Here is a 17,921-nt window from a genome sequence, read left to right on the forward strand (position 1 = left end):
TATTGTGTCTTATTGATAACTGGTGAAACAACTTTGTCAAAATGGGTACAGGAAAAAAAGGGATTAATTTATATGTATAATTATAGTCCACGGAAGTAAATCTTGTTATTTTTAAATCCAGTTAGTGGAAAGTAGAGTAGAATAATCAAGAGAGTTTAACTTTTATATCTATGGTTGAAATCTGATAATAATAGTTGATGCAGCTGCATAAAATGTGTATCATATTTGATTTGTGGGTTTGTGTTCAAAATTTTATTCATACTTTATGGTAAAAGTAATAGGCTTGCAAGATTGAGATACCGGTTTCCTTGTCTAATAAGTAGATTACCAATTATAGGGACTGGACCAACTTCGATCCGGGCTTCTCCAGCAGCAGAAAACTTTAATTCAATCCTCTCAGCCCTTCAGTCAGCTTCAGCTACAGCAACAACTTCTCTTTCAAGCACAACAGAACTTGTCATCCCAATCAGCAAATGATTTTGAAAGCAGAAAAATGCGTATGCTTCTGAACAATCAGATTATGGGTCTTGGGAAGGATGGCCAACTAAATTCTGTCGGTGATGTGGTTCCCAGAGTTGGATCTCCCAAGCAATTTGGTTCTCCTGTGCTGTCTCATGGGGATACCGGTATGCCAGTCAAGGTATTTTTGTCTGTACCGCACAACGTTGACAATTGTTGTGATTCTTGGTGCCCTCATTAGATTTGAAGCTGCTGTAGGCTTGTACCTTCCTCACACTTGATAAATGGTGTTCATATGTTTCAGTTACACCAGCAACAAATGCATCAAAATAATCAACAATTTGCACAGAATCCACTTTCAAGTCAGCAGTCTCAGAACTCAAATCCTCAACTCCAGCAGCAAGATAAAACGGTTGGTACCTGCAGTATGATGCCTGATAGTAGCATATCTAACACTAATGGAAATGACCAGGTTTAACATTTACAGGGATTGGGTTGTTCATTTCTCGTGCACTGGAATTGGATTACTGGAACTTCATTTGTATGCAATTTGGACCAGCATTTCAAATCAACATCCTGCTACACCAGCATTTCTAACTTAGTATTACATTTTTTTTAAGGCTCCAAAAAATCAAGGTGGCCGAAAGAGGAAGCAGCCAGGGTCGTCATCGGGTCCAGCCAATAGCACAGGAACTGCAAGCACCACTGGACCATCTCCAAGTTCACCTTCTACTCACACACCAAGAGATGCTATATCAATGCCCAATTTGCCCCAGAATAGTGGTTCCTCCAAGTCTTTCCTAATGTTTGGCTCTGATGGTTCGGGTTCCCTTACATCAACTCCTAATCAATTGGTAAAGCTCTTAACCATCTTTTGATTAACATCGTGTCTTGCTTTTGTATTTTCTTCAAAGTTATTTTTCTGCAGTGCTGAAATTTTGATTCTGGCTCTTTTGATTTCTATGGGAAGTTCCTTGAGCAAATGGCTTGGCAACCTAAGTGTACATATCATATGCTTATTCTGATTTTGGTATCAACCAGAGGAAGCAGGAAATATAGCGTAGAATCTTCGAAGAGGTTAAAAACTATATATCATAGACGATATAGTAAAGAGGGACCTATTTTTGATGGGTTCTTTAACTTAAAGAATCAATGCTAAATAACTGGATTTCGGAAGAGATGCTATCAGAAGTGAAATCATTAAAAACTTACAATCTACACGTTTAGTCTTTAGCTAATACTGAGTTACATATGATATTTTGGGATTTATCATTCCCTAGATTGGATGCGTTAATTGGATGGTTTTTGTGTACCGCTTCAAGTTATTTTGATTGATATTCCATTCTGCTGTGGGGTAACTTGAGATAATAAATCACAGGCTGATATAGACCGTTTTGTCGATGATGGGTCTCTAGATAGATGATAACGTAGAGTCATTCTCGTCTCATGATGATCCAGAGCCTAGAGATAGAATGGGTTGGTCTGGTGCTATCAGCAAAGGTATGGTTAACGTTAACTTTTTTAATTATTGGGGTATGTCTTCCCCCTCATAGATATCAGCAGTTTCCTACAATGAGTGAAATGCATAGACATGTGGTAGTATTGTAATGTCAGGCATAACATTTATGGAAGTCCAGCTTTTCCCGGCCAGTACAAGTAAAGTCGAATCTTGCCACTTCTCAGCAGATGGGAAGTTGCTCGCTGCTGGTGGCCATGATAAAAAGGTACAGGGTGATTTGATTTGATTTCATACAATCTTTTTTTCCTTCTTTCTTTTGTGGCATGAGCTACTCGAACCTTATATTCTGGTTGATAGGCAAACTTCAGTGCCAGCTCAAGTTTTTAATTTTCCTGGAGGATAAAAGATAAACATGTTTACTTGATGACGCCATTGCACAGGCTGCGCTTTGGTGCACGGAGTCTCTTGCATTAAAGTCAACCCTTGAAGAACATTCTCAATGGATAACTGATGTTCGTTTCAGTTCGAGTATGTCAAGGCTTGCCACCTCTTCAGCTGACGGAACAGTCAGGGTCTGGGATGCTTCCCCACGAAAATCTAGTATCGGCGTTGGCAGCATCAACCGTCAAGCACACGGTAGCCTCAGCTAGCCATGACAAGTGTGTGAAGCTCTGGAAGTGATAGACTCTCGGCGGCATTATTATATACGTTAACCCGGTATAGTTCCTTACACTATATATATATATAACATGGTTTCTGACATGTCTTCTTGCTACTTTGTTAATGTCGACTATCTTGAAGCCAAGGTTGGGGGGGGGGGGGTTAGATTTTTGCCCAATGCCATACTTAGGCCTAAGAAGCTAAAGCTTTGAGATATTCTTAATGTGGATTAATGAAGATTACAAAGAATTTTACTACCATTTAATGAAGTAAGTGAAATTTACTTAAGGGTGATTATTTTCCTCTTTTATTTCCCTGTTTAATGCGACCTTAAGTTACATAAATAGTCAACTCAATTAACATGTGCTTTATTTAATCCACTGGTTACTACAGTGAATTTAGAAAATTTATTATTTGTAAAATCATGGTTGTAATCATTTTTTTAAAATCTAGAGTAAAAACAAAATAATATCTGATCGAAGTTTATCAATCACTTGATAATAAACGTTTAGTTCTCATATGTGTGGCGTTTAAACTTAAGACTTTAAGGGGTGACACTATTTTTTTAAAAATTTAAATCAATAATGTTTTAAAAAAGTATTTGTCCCCATTAATTTTAAATTTATTTTTTAAAAATTAACCTTATCGTATTGGATTAACTTCAAATAATAAAAGATGAGGTTGTTATGGTTCAATTTATGTAATAGTCACCAAGCGTTAAGAGTTTGTCTTACAAGTCTTATTCAGCCATCATAAAATATACGAACTATGTATACATTTACTATTTAAATTATCAGTTTTAGTTTGTTTTAATACTTTAACTTTTAATTTTTCAAAATCATACTTAACATTTAATTTTAATACATTGTCGATAAAAACTTAACGCGTTTAGTATCTAAACTATCAATTTTAGTTTAGGTACTAATTTCATAGTTGACCCCTAAATAACATTAAGAACGCAATTTTTAAACTACAATTTACTCAAAAGTCGTATGAATATAGGATAATAAGCATGCTGAAAAATATAGTACCTATTGTTGTTGTTCACTTGACATCTAAACCAATCTAGAGCCAAGAACATGAAAAAAAATATTACTATTTTTCTTATTTTACATGGGGTCCATGTATAAATATTACTTTAATACATCCCTAATTTATTTTTCTTATTTTACATTACAACCATTTTTATGTAAAAAAAGATTACTATTGAATCATACATTATATATATATATATATATATATATATATATATCCTATACAGATTCATGTTTATACGGGAACTAAGCCAAGAACATGACCAAATCAAAACCTCGTCATCTCCTTTGGAAATTGAAGGCTTTTATAGCAAAACCGAAAATCACTGCGAAAAAGATGACAAAGAAGCCTACCATTACAGCGGTTACGCTCAAGAAATCGTGCCGATACCCGAACGCTGCCTTGAGTAACAGTCGCATAGGCATCGAGTCTACTCCGTTCGATAGCTTGACCGTCGTGTCGTCGTCTCCGTACTGTGAAATCACGAGGCCGTATAAGCTCCAGGCTATGGGGTTTGCCCAGTAATACCATCTCCACCATATGGGGATTCTCTGGAAAATTACACAACATTCATTTGCTCATGAAACTAAGCATTGACAGAATAGGCCACTATGTGAAGAAACAAGAAAACAACTGGATTTATCCATTACCTTATGGGGGATCATAAAGCCGGAGAAAAGGTTCCAAAGCATATAAAACGGAGCGGCGATGATAGCAGCCACGTTGTGATTCGGTGTGACAGCGGTCGTCATCATGCCGTAAAAGGTGAAATATAACAAAGTTGTGTACATGAAGAAGAAGTACCAGATAAATTTCAAAGCATTCCATTCAAATGAGGCCATGGAGTAGAAAATTGAACAGTAGATTACTGATTGTGCAAACACGTACGGGAGCTCAATGGCAACCTGTAAAGAAGCAGCAGAATGAGTCAAGGCTAGTTTCTAGAGGTTAAAGCACCCACAGACACGGCTGAAAATCGGAGCTCACCTGAGCGAATGCAAAGGCTAGGCCTGAATACATTCCGGCAGCTCTTTCTCGGTATGAAACAAATCTCTCGATGGAAACAACGGGTTGAACTGCAGTTGCATTTGTGATACCAATGAAAAGGACTGCAGCATACATGGACCCCATGGCATTGAGTAAATCTTGCTGGCTCTCCCTGAAAGTGCAACCAAAATGGAAGATGAACGGAAGACAATCCATGAACAGATCAGAAATGCATAAAACGAAAACGATTTGTTCATCATTTCCCAAGGAAAACCGGATTTTGCTACAACTTGCTGCATTCTATTAGTAAAGCATTAGCTGTCAATAATATGCTTCCATGCACAGCCCTGTTAGAACCTTAAGCATGCTTAATATCAGTGAGCTTCTTTGGAAATGTATTCAAAAATAGCAAATAACAGATCATTCAAAATAAAGTACAATAAGGATCGAGGGGAAGCAGAAAACATATGAACCAAAGCTAAGAATTATAAACAAAATCCCTTGAAAAACATAATATAAACACAAAGCTATATAAATGGTATTGAAAAGGATGCTGAGTCGAAAACCTTTTCGAACCAAATTTCCAGCATATTGTTCCAAGCATCAGCGAGATGACAACAGTATAGAAGAATTTAACTGCTGTATATTGGGGGTTTCGCCAATAAGATAGATTTTGCTTCCAAAGACATGTTAAGAACTGTTCATAAAAGGACTTGGAATACTTGGATGGAAAGTTTAACTCTTTAGTATTGCTACTTGGCTTGCTTAGGTTTTCGACTAACTCCCTGTTGCGCCTGAAACAAAGTAGTAAAATGAAATGGATTAAGTTTTTGAAAAGATGGTTAGAACTAAAACACTAAATGAATAACCATAAACGACACCTGAAATTCCAAAATAAGTATCCCTTACTGAAATAGATTTGATCGTCGATAAATTTCTGCAAAGTCCACCCCAAAACGATTTTCTTCAGCTGATGAAGTAACCTCAAGCATCCAAGCAGCAGGATTATAGCCAGGTCGGATCTTAGGCACTCCTTCAACTGCCTAGAAAACAAAATTATAGTCAACATGGGTGACACCAACTTCCATTTCTTTCAGAGGCCAAGTTAATAGTTCAATAAACAATTATATATTTATGAGATGAACAATCAAAATCCGACCTCAAAATACTTTATGAGTTCGCAAGACTTGGGGCCAAGTGGACCAGCATATATGAGCTCTCCTCCGCGCTTCATAAACAAAAGCTGCAATCATAAATTAAATAAGAAGTTGAATCAGGAAGGGCTCAAAATGGTTATATAATGGCGAAGTACAAAGTAACTTGTCCCTGGATTTGCCTATGTTGCACCCAATAATTTTAAAAAGAAAAAGACCTCGTCGAAGGATTCAAAAATATCTATGCTGGGCTGATGGATAGTGCACACGATTGTTCGTCCAGTGTTAACAATGTTTCTGACAGTCCTCATTACAATGGCAGCAGATCTAGCATCCAATCCTGATGTAGGCTCATCCATGAAGACTATAGAAGGGTTGGCAACCAGTTCAACAGCAATAGTGAGCCTCTTTCGTTGTTCAGTGGACAAGCCATCAACTCCTGGCAGGCCGATCAATGCCCCACTCAATGGAGTAAGCTCCACGAGTTCCATAACCTCCTCAACAAATGCCTGAAAATTCACCTCTAGATAAGTCAATATGATAGACTAAGTTGCCAAATATAATTAAAAAGAAAAAGGTCTTTTATGATTACCCTTTGTGTCTCGAAATCAACATCCGGTGGTAACCGAAGCCAAGCAGAGAAAAGAAGCGATTCCAGAACAGTCAAACAAGGAGAATGAATATCATTCTGCTCACAGTAACCTGAAATTCTTGCAAAAGTTTCTTGCCTTTTGGGATAACCAGAGATATGTATGCTCCCTTCGATGACCCCTCCGGTTTTTCGACCAGCTAAAACATCCATGAGCGTACTTTTACCAGCACCACTGACACCAACCAAAGCAGTAAGCACACCAGGTCTAAAAGCTCCAGTAACATTGACCAACAACTGCAATCTGTCTTCTGTTATCCCTTGTTGCTTCAGTTCCTGAAAAGATGCATAGATAAGAAGTTAATTGATCAATGCATCTCCATAAAACAAATAGAAAAGGGGAAAAAAAGTCAATATACCGTACCACAGGGATATCTACAAAGTAATTTATATTGTTGAAAGACATAGAAAGCTGTTGAAATGGGAGAACCATGCCTCTCTGCTTGAAATATTTTCCTGCCCAACAGTTGAATAGAAAAAGTAAATACACTAATACGAATTAAAAAGATACAAAGACTGAAAATGTCTATTACTTACCATTTAGTGAGGCTGAATTCTGCAAATAATATCTCAGTTCAGTAACAACGTTTTCACCCTTCCTTCTCCTGTCTCTGTCTTGCAGCTCTTCCTTGGAGAAAACAGCCTGTTGCTTCCCAAGAGCTGTAGTAAATGGCAAGTTATAAATTAATTATATTTAGACCAACATATATATTTTGCTAAAAAAGGAAGTTTAGGACCGATAATTTTTTTAATAGAACAAGATAGCTTACGGTTAAGGTTAGCCAGAAAGAATGTGAACAGGAGATTCAAGAAAGCTGTGTATCCCAGCAAAGCACCAACACCTATCCAATACCAGTAGTTCTCTGGAAAATAACTTCGTGCTTTCAACAATGCCTCACCCAATGATAAGTTAGTGTAGTTTCCAGCTCTCTACAAGCAAGCAAAGTTAGTACAGCGGGTTTCAAGTTTCACCCAAGAACCAATAATGCTGCAACTGTAAATTAAGAAACAACTTTTCTGTTGCTTATATCCAAAGTCGATCTACTTATATATAAATTCCACTCAAATTCCAACTTGAAAATCTCAGAGTCAGAGAACGTGTTTCAAACATGACAGAAACCGGAAACGATGAAACAAATATTAAGATAGCGAGCTTAATTTTACAAATTAAATAGATGGAGTGCTCCGAGACCATTTCGCGAGCTTAGACATGCATGGTCATGGCACCAATGAAACACTTATAAAAACAAATGGAAAATACACCTCGAACTCACCCACTAATCATAGCAATAGAAGTTCAGACTCAGCATGCGAATGCTACCTATCAAGAATCAAGCGTTGTTCAACAGGCATTACTGCTGATTCTTCTCCAGACATCATTATTATTGCAATAAATGATTAAGAAGCAAATGCAATGATAAATATTTTATGATATTACCTTATGCCAGGAATGTCCAAGGAATTCATTGACAGAAGCTGCATTCTGAGCATACATCAAAGGAGAAACCCAATAACCCCAGATCCACCACCTAGGTATTTGATCTGTCAGATTGAACAAGAATAAATAAAATAATCATATAGCATCAGCAATTATTATACAAACACACATATGGCAAACATATGGCAAACATGCCTCTCTAATTACCTCTTGAAATGATATAGCCTCCAAGAGCCATTACCACCAACATAGCAAAAGATCCAAAAGTGTTGGCAACTATCATATTTCTTCCCAAGGATCCCATCACACGGAAAAGAGCTATAGACATCTGGTGCAGACAGAAATACAACAAGAACTGTCGAAGAAATCTGCATTGTTCAGAATTAAAATGACAATTGACTCTCTAAATTGCCTCGATACAAGCCAAAATTTATTTGAAAGCAAGATTACCTGGTTATATCAGGATCATAACCAATCACATAGTATGTAATTGCCACCCAGAAACCAGACTCATAGAGTGATGTTGGAATACTTAGCAGCCAGGAAGGGAGTGTATAAGCCCAGCTCGGATAGAAATGCAAATCCCTATGCTTGTAAAGAACAGGAAGTTTTGCCACCAACATTGAAACCTCCGTAAACCCGTTAAAAAGAATAATAACCATGGAAAAGTACAGTGCTCCTAGATACAATCCTCCATCATCAATTGTATTATGGTGCAGTGCCGTCCGCATGAAAACACTCATTGTAATTAAGGCAACAATAAAAAGCTGGGGAAGAGAAGGCAATGTTATTAAATCAGTTTAAATCTGAGTGGAAATTCAACTTTGAAATTAGTTGGTATGACACAAAGATAAAAGACAACAAATTGATCTAATGGATCCATAGAAATGTGCTAGTATGTAGGCGGATAAAGTTTCAGATTTACCTGAATAAATTTGAAAATATATATAAATGAATTCCGTTTCATCAGTAGCAACTGCCAGTCAAAGCTGGTCTTAAGAAGTTCACTCCTCTTCACGCCATACCGAGAAGTTGACAGGGCAGCAGGATGGTTATAACGCCTGTCAAATGGAATACGTAGTTCCTCCTGCAAGTTCTTCCCAGTTTGATAGGATCGGAAAACTTCAGCAATGTTTCCTGGTGGAATGTAACGATAAGGGCGGAATGGAACAGACCAATACTGCTCTTGATCCTTCTTCGACAAAACCTGTGTGCTGAAAATTTGAGCAAATACAATACAATTTCTTAGATATGTTCACAAAGCTCTAGCCTCCTACCTCTTGCAAGAAGTCTGCCACATTCTTTCTCTCCGGACATTTAAATCCCAAAAAAGAGAAGAAATCAAGGGCTGCATCACGAGGCCCCTGGTATAAAATCTGGCCCTCACATAAAAGTATAACATCATCAAACAACTCATAAGTTTCGGGAGCTGGCTGAAGAAGAGAAATTACAGTAGTCCCATCCAGTGCACGAGTTGAGTGTCCCAGATATTTAATAATTTGATAAGTAGTAGAACTATCAAGCCCATTAGATATTTCATCCATGAACAACACTCTAGCTGGTCCAACTAATAATTCACCTGAAATAACAGTTAGGATAAATCAGCATAAATGAACAACAGAAAGCTTCTTAGTAAGCAAGAAGAAAAAAGGTACAAAGAATAAACCTGTTGTGAGCCGCTTTTTCTGCCCCCCTGATATACCTTTAAGCATTTCATCGCCCACCAATGTGTCAGAACATAAGTCCAACCCTAAAATCTTTGTAAGATGAATTTTAAAGCTTCAGAAAAACCATTAACAAACAACGTAAAGCATGTTAAATTGCCAATTACAAGAAAAGCATGCCACTTGAGGTATTAAAGGACACATAATGGGACATGCATCTTGCAGTGATCAGCATCTAGAGAATACCTTCATGATGTATTCTACCACGAGGCTTGTTTCTTTCCCCCCCAAAGCTAGTGACTAGAAACAAGAAAGACCATTAATAACTCTTAGCATCCTGAACTAATAAAATGATAACATAACAGCCCAAGTAATATTTTGGCAATTCATGGCACATACCTTCATAAAGATATCGAGATCTTCATCAGGTTTTATCCCAGCATTCTTTTCCCTTCTTGCAAGTTCCAAAAGCATATCTTTTGCAGGAATCCATAAGTGAGAAATGAAGAATAGCGAATATGGGCATAAAGATGATTTCTCAAAGCTTACCATATTTAAATCCAACTCCCTGACACCTTCCAGCAAATTCAAGTGTTTCCCTCACTGTCATTTCAGCCACATGCCAGTCCCGTTGACTGACGTAAGCAGATGTCCTCGGAGGAACAAATTCCTTAAGTCCATGTCCATTATAAGTAATTTTTCCAGACATCTACAAAGTATTAAACTATAATGAATAACAAGAAAGGAATAGTAAAGGGAACTATTTGTAGAGAACTAAATTCCTTATTTCACACACTGCCGTACTACTACTATCCTATCAATTCTTAACAACGTAAACCGTAGAAAATGCAAATGTCCTCTGGCTTTTGCCTTTATTTTCCCCATTCTCAGGTCTAGAACTCCAATATGGGACAAAATAATTGGCAGTTACGAAAGCTACCATAGAACCTTCCAATTATCCGGATACCTGCAAATGAGATCCAAGGCGTCCAGCCAAAGCCAACAAAAATGTGGTCTTTCCCGAGCTTGGAGGACCCAATAGTAGCGTTAATCTGCATTTATTAAAGTAATAAAAGATGTAGCGCTTCAACATAATTAAAACCCATTTCGTGAAATAGGAAATAGAAGCTCGTTTAAACATACCTTGAAGGCCTTATAATCCCGCTACATCCATCTAATATAGTCAACTTGTTTCTCCTTCCTTGATATAAATGCAACTGTCTCAAAAGTGCCTGAAAACAACATTTTAATATTTGCATGGCCATTAAGAATATAGCATTATATGTGCTTTTAAAATGGGATTAATTGTTACCTCGGCCATGTTAAAAATAAAATTGGGAATGGTTGGTAATGCTCTACTCCCAACATAGATAAAAGATTCAACAGCTAGATTTTGGAACCGAACTTCAATCTTCGGAAATTCCAAATCCACTCTGCAACACCACAAACCAGAGCAAATTTTAAACAACAACGAGGACCACTCTAGGGGATAATAATAATAACAAAATAAGGCGACTGGTTTCAAATTTGAATGAAATTCGTCGCAAAAGGAAACAAGCTCCTCATGCTTCTAATTACAGGGAACTGTCAGTACTATACGTTAATTATTTTCAGTTAAAAGATATTTCCATAGATTGGCTTAGCCTAACCCCAGTTAAATCGTACGGTCAAGCTAACGTCAGATTTTTTTAAAGAGAAAAAGTGCAAAAGTCCGTAAATTTTGATTTTCTACTCTTGTCCATATTCTATCATCAAAAACACAGCAAAAATTCTCGTTGTTTTTTCTGTTTAAGTTTAAAAAAAGCATCAAATAACATATAAAAAACAATTAATAAGAGAAAACAGGCAATCATTACGCGTCGAATCGTTCCCTCATGCGATCAAAGAACCGTTCAGGATCATCATCGACGGAATTAACGAGCCGTTCGAGTAAAAGCTTCTGGTCGGTCATCTCGAGCTTGCTCACATCTACTTCCTTGGAGTCACCGACTATGTCCTTGAATATCCCCCTTCGAACTCTCGAGTATGTGGGCAGCCTCTCCAGCGCCGCCCACCTCAACGCCTCCTCATCATCGTCCTCCTCCCTGAACGACGCCGACCTGGAGAACACGTTCTCCGCCGCGTTCCACATTGCCTCCGATCAAAGATCTTAAAATACCAAAAAAGGAAGAAAAAAAACACAAACAAAAAAAACAACGAGAGTTGAATGTGAGATTTAGAAATGTGGCGGAGCTTTAATGTATGCAAAAGAAAGAGTGCTTATATTGGTCTCATGGATGGGTAGTTGAGCTTCGCATTTATGGCGGCTTTGTTTTCCCTTTCCCTTTTCTCTCTCTGTTTTACTACATTTTCTTTAATTTCTTCTGTTTTGAATCTGTTTTCAAGCTAAACTTGTAGTTCACTTCGTTGTTTAATTTTTTTTTTTTTTTTGGTATATACCACAGTTGTGCGGGAGAAGGTCCGCGGGAAGGAGAAAATATTAATGACGACACATCCTTTCGAGTACGTAGACTGTATACTCGCTCTAGAATTGTGACACGTGTTCAAAAAGGCGTGATCGTTGATTTGATGAGATCAATTAGCTGGGGAGTGGGGACTACGCATGTGGCGGGTGGTGTTGGACTTTAACTGCGAGTGCGGCTGGGAATTAATGCTTTGAAATTAAAACGGTTGGGGGAAAAAACAACCCGAGAATTTTAGTACAGTTAGTTTTACAGCTCTTCCTCTCACCGGCCAAACGAGGGAACACGCAATACCAATATAACTGATTCTCACGGTAAATTATAAGTTTAATATCTAAATTATTAATTTTATCTATTTTAATATCTAAATTTTTAATTTTTATAAAATCATGTATAATCTTTAATTTTTATTATAGTATCTCACCGTTAAAAACTTCAGCACTATATATTTTTATGGGTAAATTACATCGTTTCTCACTCAACCATCTTCTCACTTCTATTTTGGTATTAAAGTTTAAAAATTTTCAATTTAACTACTCAACTTTCAAATTGCTCCTATTTTAATCACTCTATTTTATTAATAATTTTTATGACACAAATTTTTTATTATATTATTAATATATAATTATGGGTAAGTTACACCAATCATCACTGAACTTTACTTTCTCTCTCCTATTTTATTCAGTGTACTTTAAATTCGTTCAATTTCCTCACTAAACTTAATATGTTTGATTTTTTTGTTATTGCGCCGTTAAATAGTTAACGACGTTAAAACGATGTCGTTTTAGAAAAAATGAAACTTTTACTAAAACTACGTTGTTTTGCATCTATATAACAGACAATTTATAACATTGTTAGTGAGAAAAAGGTAGAGTGACCAAAAAACCAAATGTATTAAGTTCAGTGAGGAAATTGAACGAATTTAAAGTACGATGAGTGAAATAGAAAAGACAGTAAAATTCAGTGATGATTGGTGTAGTTTACTTTACAATTAAAAATTAAAAAAATTTAAAGTTAGAGCAATTGAATTAGGAGTAATTTGTAAGTTAAATAATTAAATTAAAAAATTTAAATTTTAGTGACCAAAATAGGAGTGAGAAAATAGTTGAGTGATAAATGATGTAATTTACCCATAAAAAGGTGTCACGCACAAATCACCAATTGTGTTTATATTTTTAACAGCGAAATACTAAACTAATCAAAAACTAAACGTTATATATTGTTTTGAAAAAATTAAAAATTTAGGTATTAAAACGAATTAAAAGTAATAATTTAGATATTAAACTTATAATTTACCTTATTTTTAATTTAACCCTTAAATATTTTTAATCATAAAAAAATAGTTTGTTTATCGGTACATTATTGACTACTTTGATTTCTAGTCTTTTAAGGATGACATTTTAGCATTAAGACATCAAACACGTAGATTTTTGTGTTATTATTTGTTTAGTCCTTTTATTTTAAAAATTTAACAATTGGATCCATAAAAAACAAATCATGTATATATGCTTAAACAGAGTGGAACAAATTATATGTATTTCAAAATAAAATTTCAACTCCCATCCGTAGTTTTAATATGTATAAAGTTGCTTTATTGAGTAGGTTTTGAACACGCAAATCCTACAAAGACTTCAACTAGTTTCCACGTGCAGAAATTTGTTAAATTCACTTTTTAATCAATTAGTATTTATATTCACGTGAATGTTTATTATTATTATTTTTTTGAATTAATCACTGATATCCTATCTATTGACTGACTAATCCAGATCGGGTACTGCAAAGGCGAGGGAGACCCTCCCAACCCAGTTTGCTCCATTCGCAAACGCCAGGATTCGAACCACTGACCTAGTTTAAGGGACCTAGTGCCTCATTCCACTAGACCAACTGGTTGTTGGTAATGTTTATTATTTTATTTAGTCTTAGTAGTATATAGTTCAGTATTTTACATAAAACATCACATGCTTATTAATTATAGAAAGTTGCATTACCATGTAACATGTTTTACGTTTAAACTATTATTTGGTCCTCTATTTTATTATATTTTAACGTATCTCGGTGGTTAACGAAATCGTTGTTGTTTCTAGAAGTCACGGGCCAGAGTGATTGAACGTCTATTGTCAAATGATTGAAAGTAGAGAGACTATCGATAGATATTCATATATGCTCGGTTTAGGTATTTGAAATATCGAGTATATGATTTTTTATGTATTAAAAAAGTCGATTTATTCGATGCACGAAATTTGGGTAGTCATAAGTTTAAATAATATAGTATTCGATATTATCTTTTGAATAATCAATTTATCTATTTATATATAATAATAATAATAATAAATTGGGTGAAGATGCATTAAATTGCAGAGACAATTTTGGTTATACCTAATGCCATTTCCATGACCAAAATGAAACGTATGAATTTGTTGTTTACCTAATTTGTGTAGTTGTTCATTTCATTCATGACATTGGTCGTGCATGATGATTGACTTCGGGTCACTGCTACTCACTATTTTGATTTTTTTAGGCAAATTATTAAATCCCAGGTGTCTGTTTTTGTGATTTTAAAAAATAATAGTATTTTTGGGTAAATTTTGCGTTTAGTACTTAAATTATTAGTTTTAGTTCGTTTCAATATCTAAATTTTTATTATTTTTTTTCAAAATCGTACTTAAAGTTTATTTTTTGTTTCATTGTAGTACCCGATGTTAAAAAACTTTAGTTTTTGTTTCATTTTAGTATCCCGTTCAAAATTTAACGTTAAATTTTGAAAAACTGAAAGTTTAAGTACTATAACGGATCAAAAATGGAAGTTTAGATACCAAACACGATAATTTTTAACGACGAGATACTAAAATGAAATTAAAAGTTAGGATATTAAAACAGACAAAAAATGATGATTTTGATAAAAATTGAAAGTTTATGCAAAAAACTTATAGTTTATGTATTATTTATGTAATTTATTTTTTTTAGTTTAATCATTTTTAGTTTATTAATATATTATTATTATTATTGTCAACTAGTTGCTGATATTGTTTTTAGAAAAAAGCCAAAATGATATTACGATGTTATAATATAGAAAAATGATGTCGATATCCTTTAAAAATGATTTTAAATTTATTTTTAATATTTTTAGATAAAATTTATGTATTTTTTCAAAAGTTAGATGGTGTCTATTGACTATCAATATATATTATGGCTCCGTCATTAGTTAGGATAAAATGGAACTTATACGTTATAATTAAAAGGATAAAGTATACGAATGGTCCCCGACTATATGATGATATTTTAGTGAGTCTCTCGACTATTAAAAGTTACAAAATTATCCTCTGACTATTAAAAGTTACAAAATGGGCACCCGATTATTCATTGTGTTCCAAACTCGTCCTTTTATGTTAAAAAAATTGAAGACAATCTGAGTTGAAAGTAAACATGTTGACTTTTATATGATAAAATCTGATCCCAGAATCTTAAACAATTATCATATCTCAGTCATCATGTTAACGTTCAGCTCAGACGATAATCAATTTTTTAACAAAAAATACGAGTTTGAAACATAATGAATAATCAGATGATCATTTTGTAACTTTTAATAGTCGAGTGACTCAAAAAAGAACCACTCTATAGTTAGGGGATCATTTTGTAACTTTTAATAGTTGAGAGACTTAATAAAGTAATACCCTATAGTCGGACAACCATTAAGATATAAAAAAATGGCTGTCCCTTTTTCCCATATATATGGGGTAAGGGGGAGGTAAGATAGTAGGCTACCCCCAACACCAGGTTGAGAGCAGCTTCCGTAAGAGACCTCCGAATTATGAAATGCCCTCCGTGGGACTCGATCCCACGACCTTAAGGTTAAGAACCTTGTGCTCTACCAACTGAGCTGGATGGTCATTTCAACCATTTAGATATACTTTACCCTAATTAAAATAGGGTAAATAACATCGTTTCTCACTGAACTTTACTCTCTCTCCTATTTTACTCACCATACTTTTCAATTTTTTTAAATTTGCTCACTGAACTTTACATATTGAATCATTTTGCTCACTACTCTGTTATCTCTCTAAAGTTGTGATGATGTGTCATTTTTTATTATTTAATATAAAATAATTGAAAATATAAAGGGTAAATTACACTGTTCCCCACTAAAATTTACTCTCTCTCTTATTTTACCCACCTAACTATAAAAAAGAATATGGCTAGATGCCACCACTGGCTACCGTTGATCGCCGTAGGTGGTCGTTCAGTCCCAAATTTCATGGGTCGCTTTGCCTCGACACCTTGAGTCCGAATCTGGCCTCTATTTTGTTGAAACTTGCTCCAAAGTCCACGAATTATAGATTAAAAGTGAGAAAACTGAAATATTTCAATCGAGATTCATGGATTTTGGGACATTTTTCGGTGAAACAACCACCAGATTCGAACTCAAGTGGTCGAGACGAACCGGACCATGAATTTTAAGACCGAACGACTACCATCAATGATGGTAGACGGTGGTCGGAATAAAAAATAATGTGGTGGCCATCAGCGGCAACCGATCACCTTATTTGTAAAGTATAGAGAAAATGGGAGAAAGAAAAGGATTCGAAACGACGTCATTTTGGTGTATATTTCAGTTTTTCAAAACGACGTCGTTTTTGTAACACCTTAATCCAATCCGACCTGAAGATCCATGGATTACAATGTCACACGGGACCATCGAAGTTGCTAACCCAAAATTTTTCTTTTAAAATAATTGTAAAACACTATATAAAAATACATTCAAGGCAAATGATATAAACGGAATAATCAAGTTTGCAAAATACGGGGGAGCTCATAAATCATCCTAATAAATACACTGAGTTTAAACCAAAATAGAGTTAGGACTAAACACAAAAGGGATCTACAACAGTATATGCCCTCTAACATAAATCAAGACGTACTCTAAAGATCTCTATATGGTGACGATAATGCTCCACGGAAAATCTCTTAAGAACCTGCACACGGAAACACATTCTGAATATTAAGTTTACAAGCTCAGTGCCTCACTAATAACTGTATTATGCTACATGCATTCACTACTATGTATGCTAGAGGCATAGGTATGAAAACATAAGATATTGATATGATGAGGTAGGCATCATGGTGTGGCTGAAGGTTCTGCATCTCGAAGCTCACAAACCCCTCTAGCCTTCCTATATACCCTTAGGTATATGGGGTAAGATCTAAAACTGCATTAGAAACGTACATCCGACCAACTTACTCCGTCGAGTTTTGGGGCATTTGCGCCCACCTGTCAATTAAAGTGTCTTAGCACTGATTGGGATATCCAACTGTATGGTCATATCTATTAAAGTAAATCGAGTGTCTTGATTGTGTCCCGAGAATGAAATAAAGCTAGCTTTATGTCATCCTAGTTGTTATTGTTTCTAATTGTTATGAGTTTATTTATGTTCTCACTTGTAGTTTTATTTCATGGTATTTTGGTGTAATTGGGTCCCTCAAAACTATACCTTAAAATCCTTGGGTTTCTTACCCAAAATTGTTCGTGGGTACTGATACTAAGCCTCACAACATCAGTACTAACCTTTGGGTATCGATACTACTGACTTATTTAAGGTCGATAACAAAGGGTTGGTATCAATACTCTAGCTTGAGTATCGATACTTCTGGTCTGTGGTATCGATACTTCCATGAGTATCGATCCTTTACCCTTGGTATCGATACCTCCACGAGTATCGATACAAAAAATGGCTACTGTAATCTACTAAGTGAACTTGATATCGATACCTCATCTACAATTTTGATACACATTGTATGAGTATCGATATTTCTAACCCAAAATCATTTTTGTTTTTAACATCTAAAAAATAATATCGGTATTGCTCTTCCAGTATCAAGCACCCATAAATACCCAGTTTTAGGCACAAAAATACCTCTCCAACACTCCCAAATGTCCTACTGAGGTTCCCAAATGTTAT

General features: G+C 35.4%; 1 protein-coding gene and 1 pseudogene across 1 annotated transcript; one reads left to right on the forward strand and one right to left on the reverse strand.

The window, feature by feature from the left end:
* Positions 1-225: 225 nt before the first annotated feature.
* LOC120194188 lies at positions 226-2,838 on the forward strand (annotated as a pseudogene).
* Positions 2,839-3,857: 1,019 nt separating this feature from the next.
* Positions 3,858-11,849, reverse strand: LOC120201695 (ABC transporter G family member 32-like). Its single transcript, XM_039202264.1, has 24 exons — positions 11,362-11,849; positions 10,818-10,938; positions 10,649-10,737; positions 10,473-10,557; positions 10,055-10,214; positions 9,905-9,981; positions 9,752-9,805; positions 9,508-9,598; positions 9,119-9,420; positions 8,767-9,048; positions 8,292-8,608; positions 8,049-8,209; positions 7,842-7,945; positions 7,174-7,333; positions 6,941-7,063; positions 6,768-6,859; positions 6,347-6,679; positions 5,973-6,263; positions 5,760-5,843; positions 5,510-5,643; positions 5,167-5,394; positions 4,601-4,772; positions 4,264-4,518; positions 3,858-4,164 (listed from the first exon to the last, which is right to left on the reverse strand). Exons 1-24 carry the CDS (start codon positions 11,634-11,636, stop codon positions 3,892-3,894), a joined length of 4,263 nt encoding a protein of 1,420 aa, XP_039058195.1. The 5' UTR covers positions 11,637-11,849; the 3' UTR covers positions 3,858-3,891.
* Between the last annotated feature and the right edge of the window lie 6,072 nt (positions 11,850-17,921).

Source organism: Hibiscus syriacus, unplaced genomic scaffold (assembly GCF_006381635.1).
Source record: "Hibiscus syriacus cultivar Baekdansim isolate YM2019G1 unplaced genomic scaffold, ASM638163v2 tig00000340_pilon, whole genome shotgun sequence".
Classification (NCBI taxonomy): Eukaryota; Viridiplantae; Streptophyta; class Magnoliopsida; order Malvales; family Malvaceae; genus Hibiscus; species Hibiscus syriacus.

What these genes read in the sequence shown, in the direction of transcription:
- LOC120201695 (XM_039202264.1), bottom strand. Translation starts at nt 11,636, where the DNA reads ATGTGGAACGCGGCGGAGAACGTGTTCTCCAGGTCGGCGTCGTTCAGG. An exon ending in TGGTAGAATACATCATGAAG is followed by an intron (nt 9,599 to 9,751) that starts GTATTCTCTAGA and finishes CATCTTACAAAG; the next exon opens with ATTTTAGGGTTGGACTTATG. An exon ending in TTGGACATTCCTGGCATAAG is followed by an intron (nt 7,334 to 7,841) that starts GTAATATCATAA and finishes GCTTGCTTGTAG; the next exon opens with AGAGCTGGAAACTACACTAA.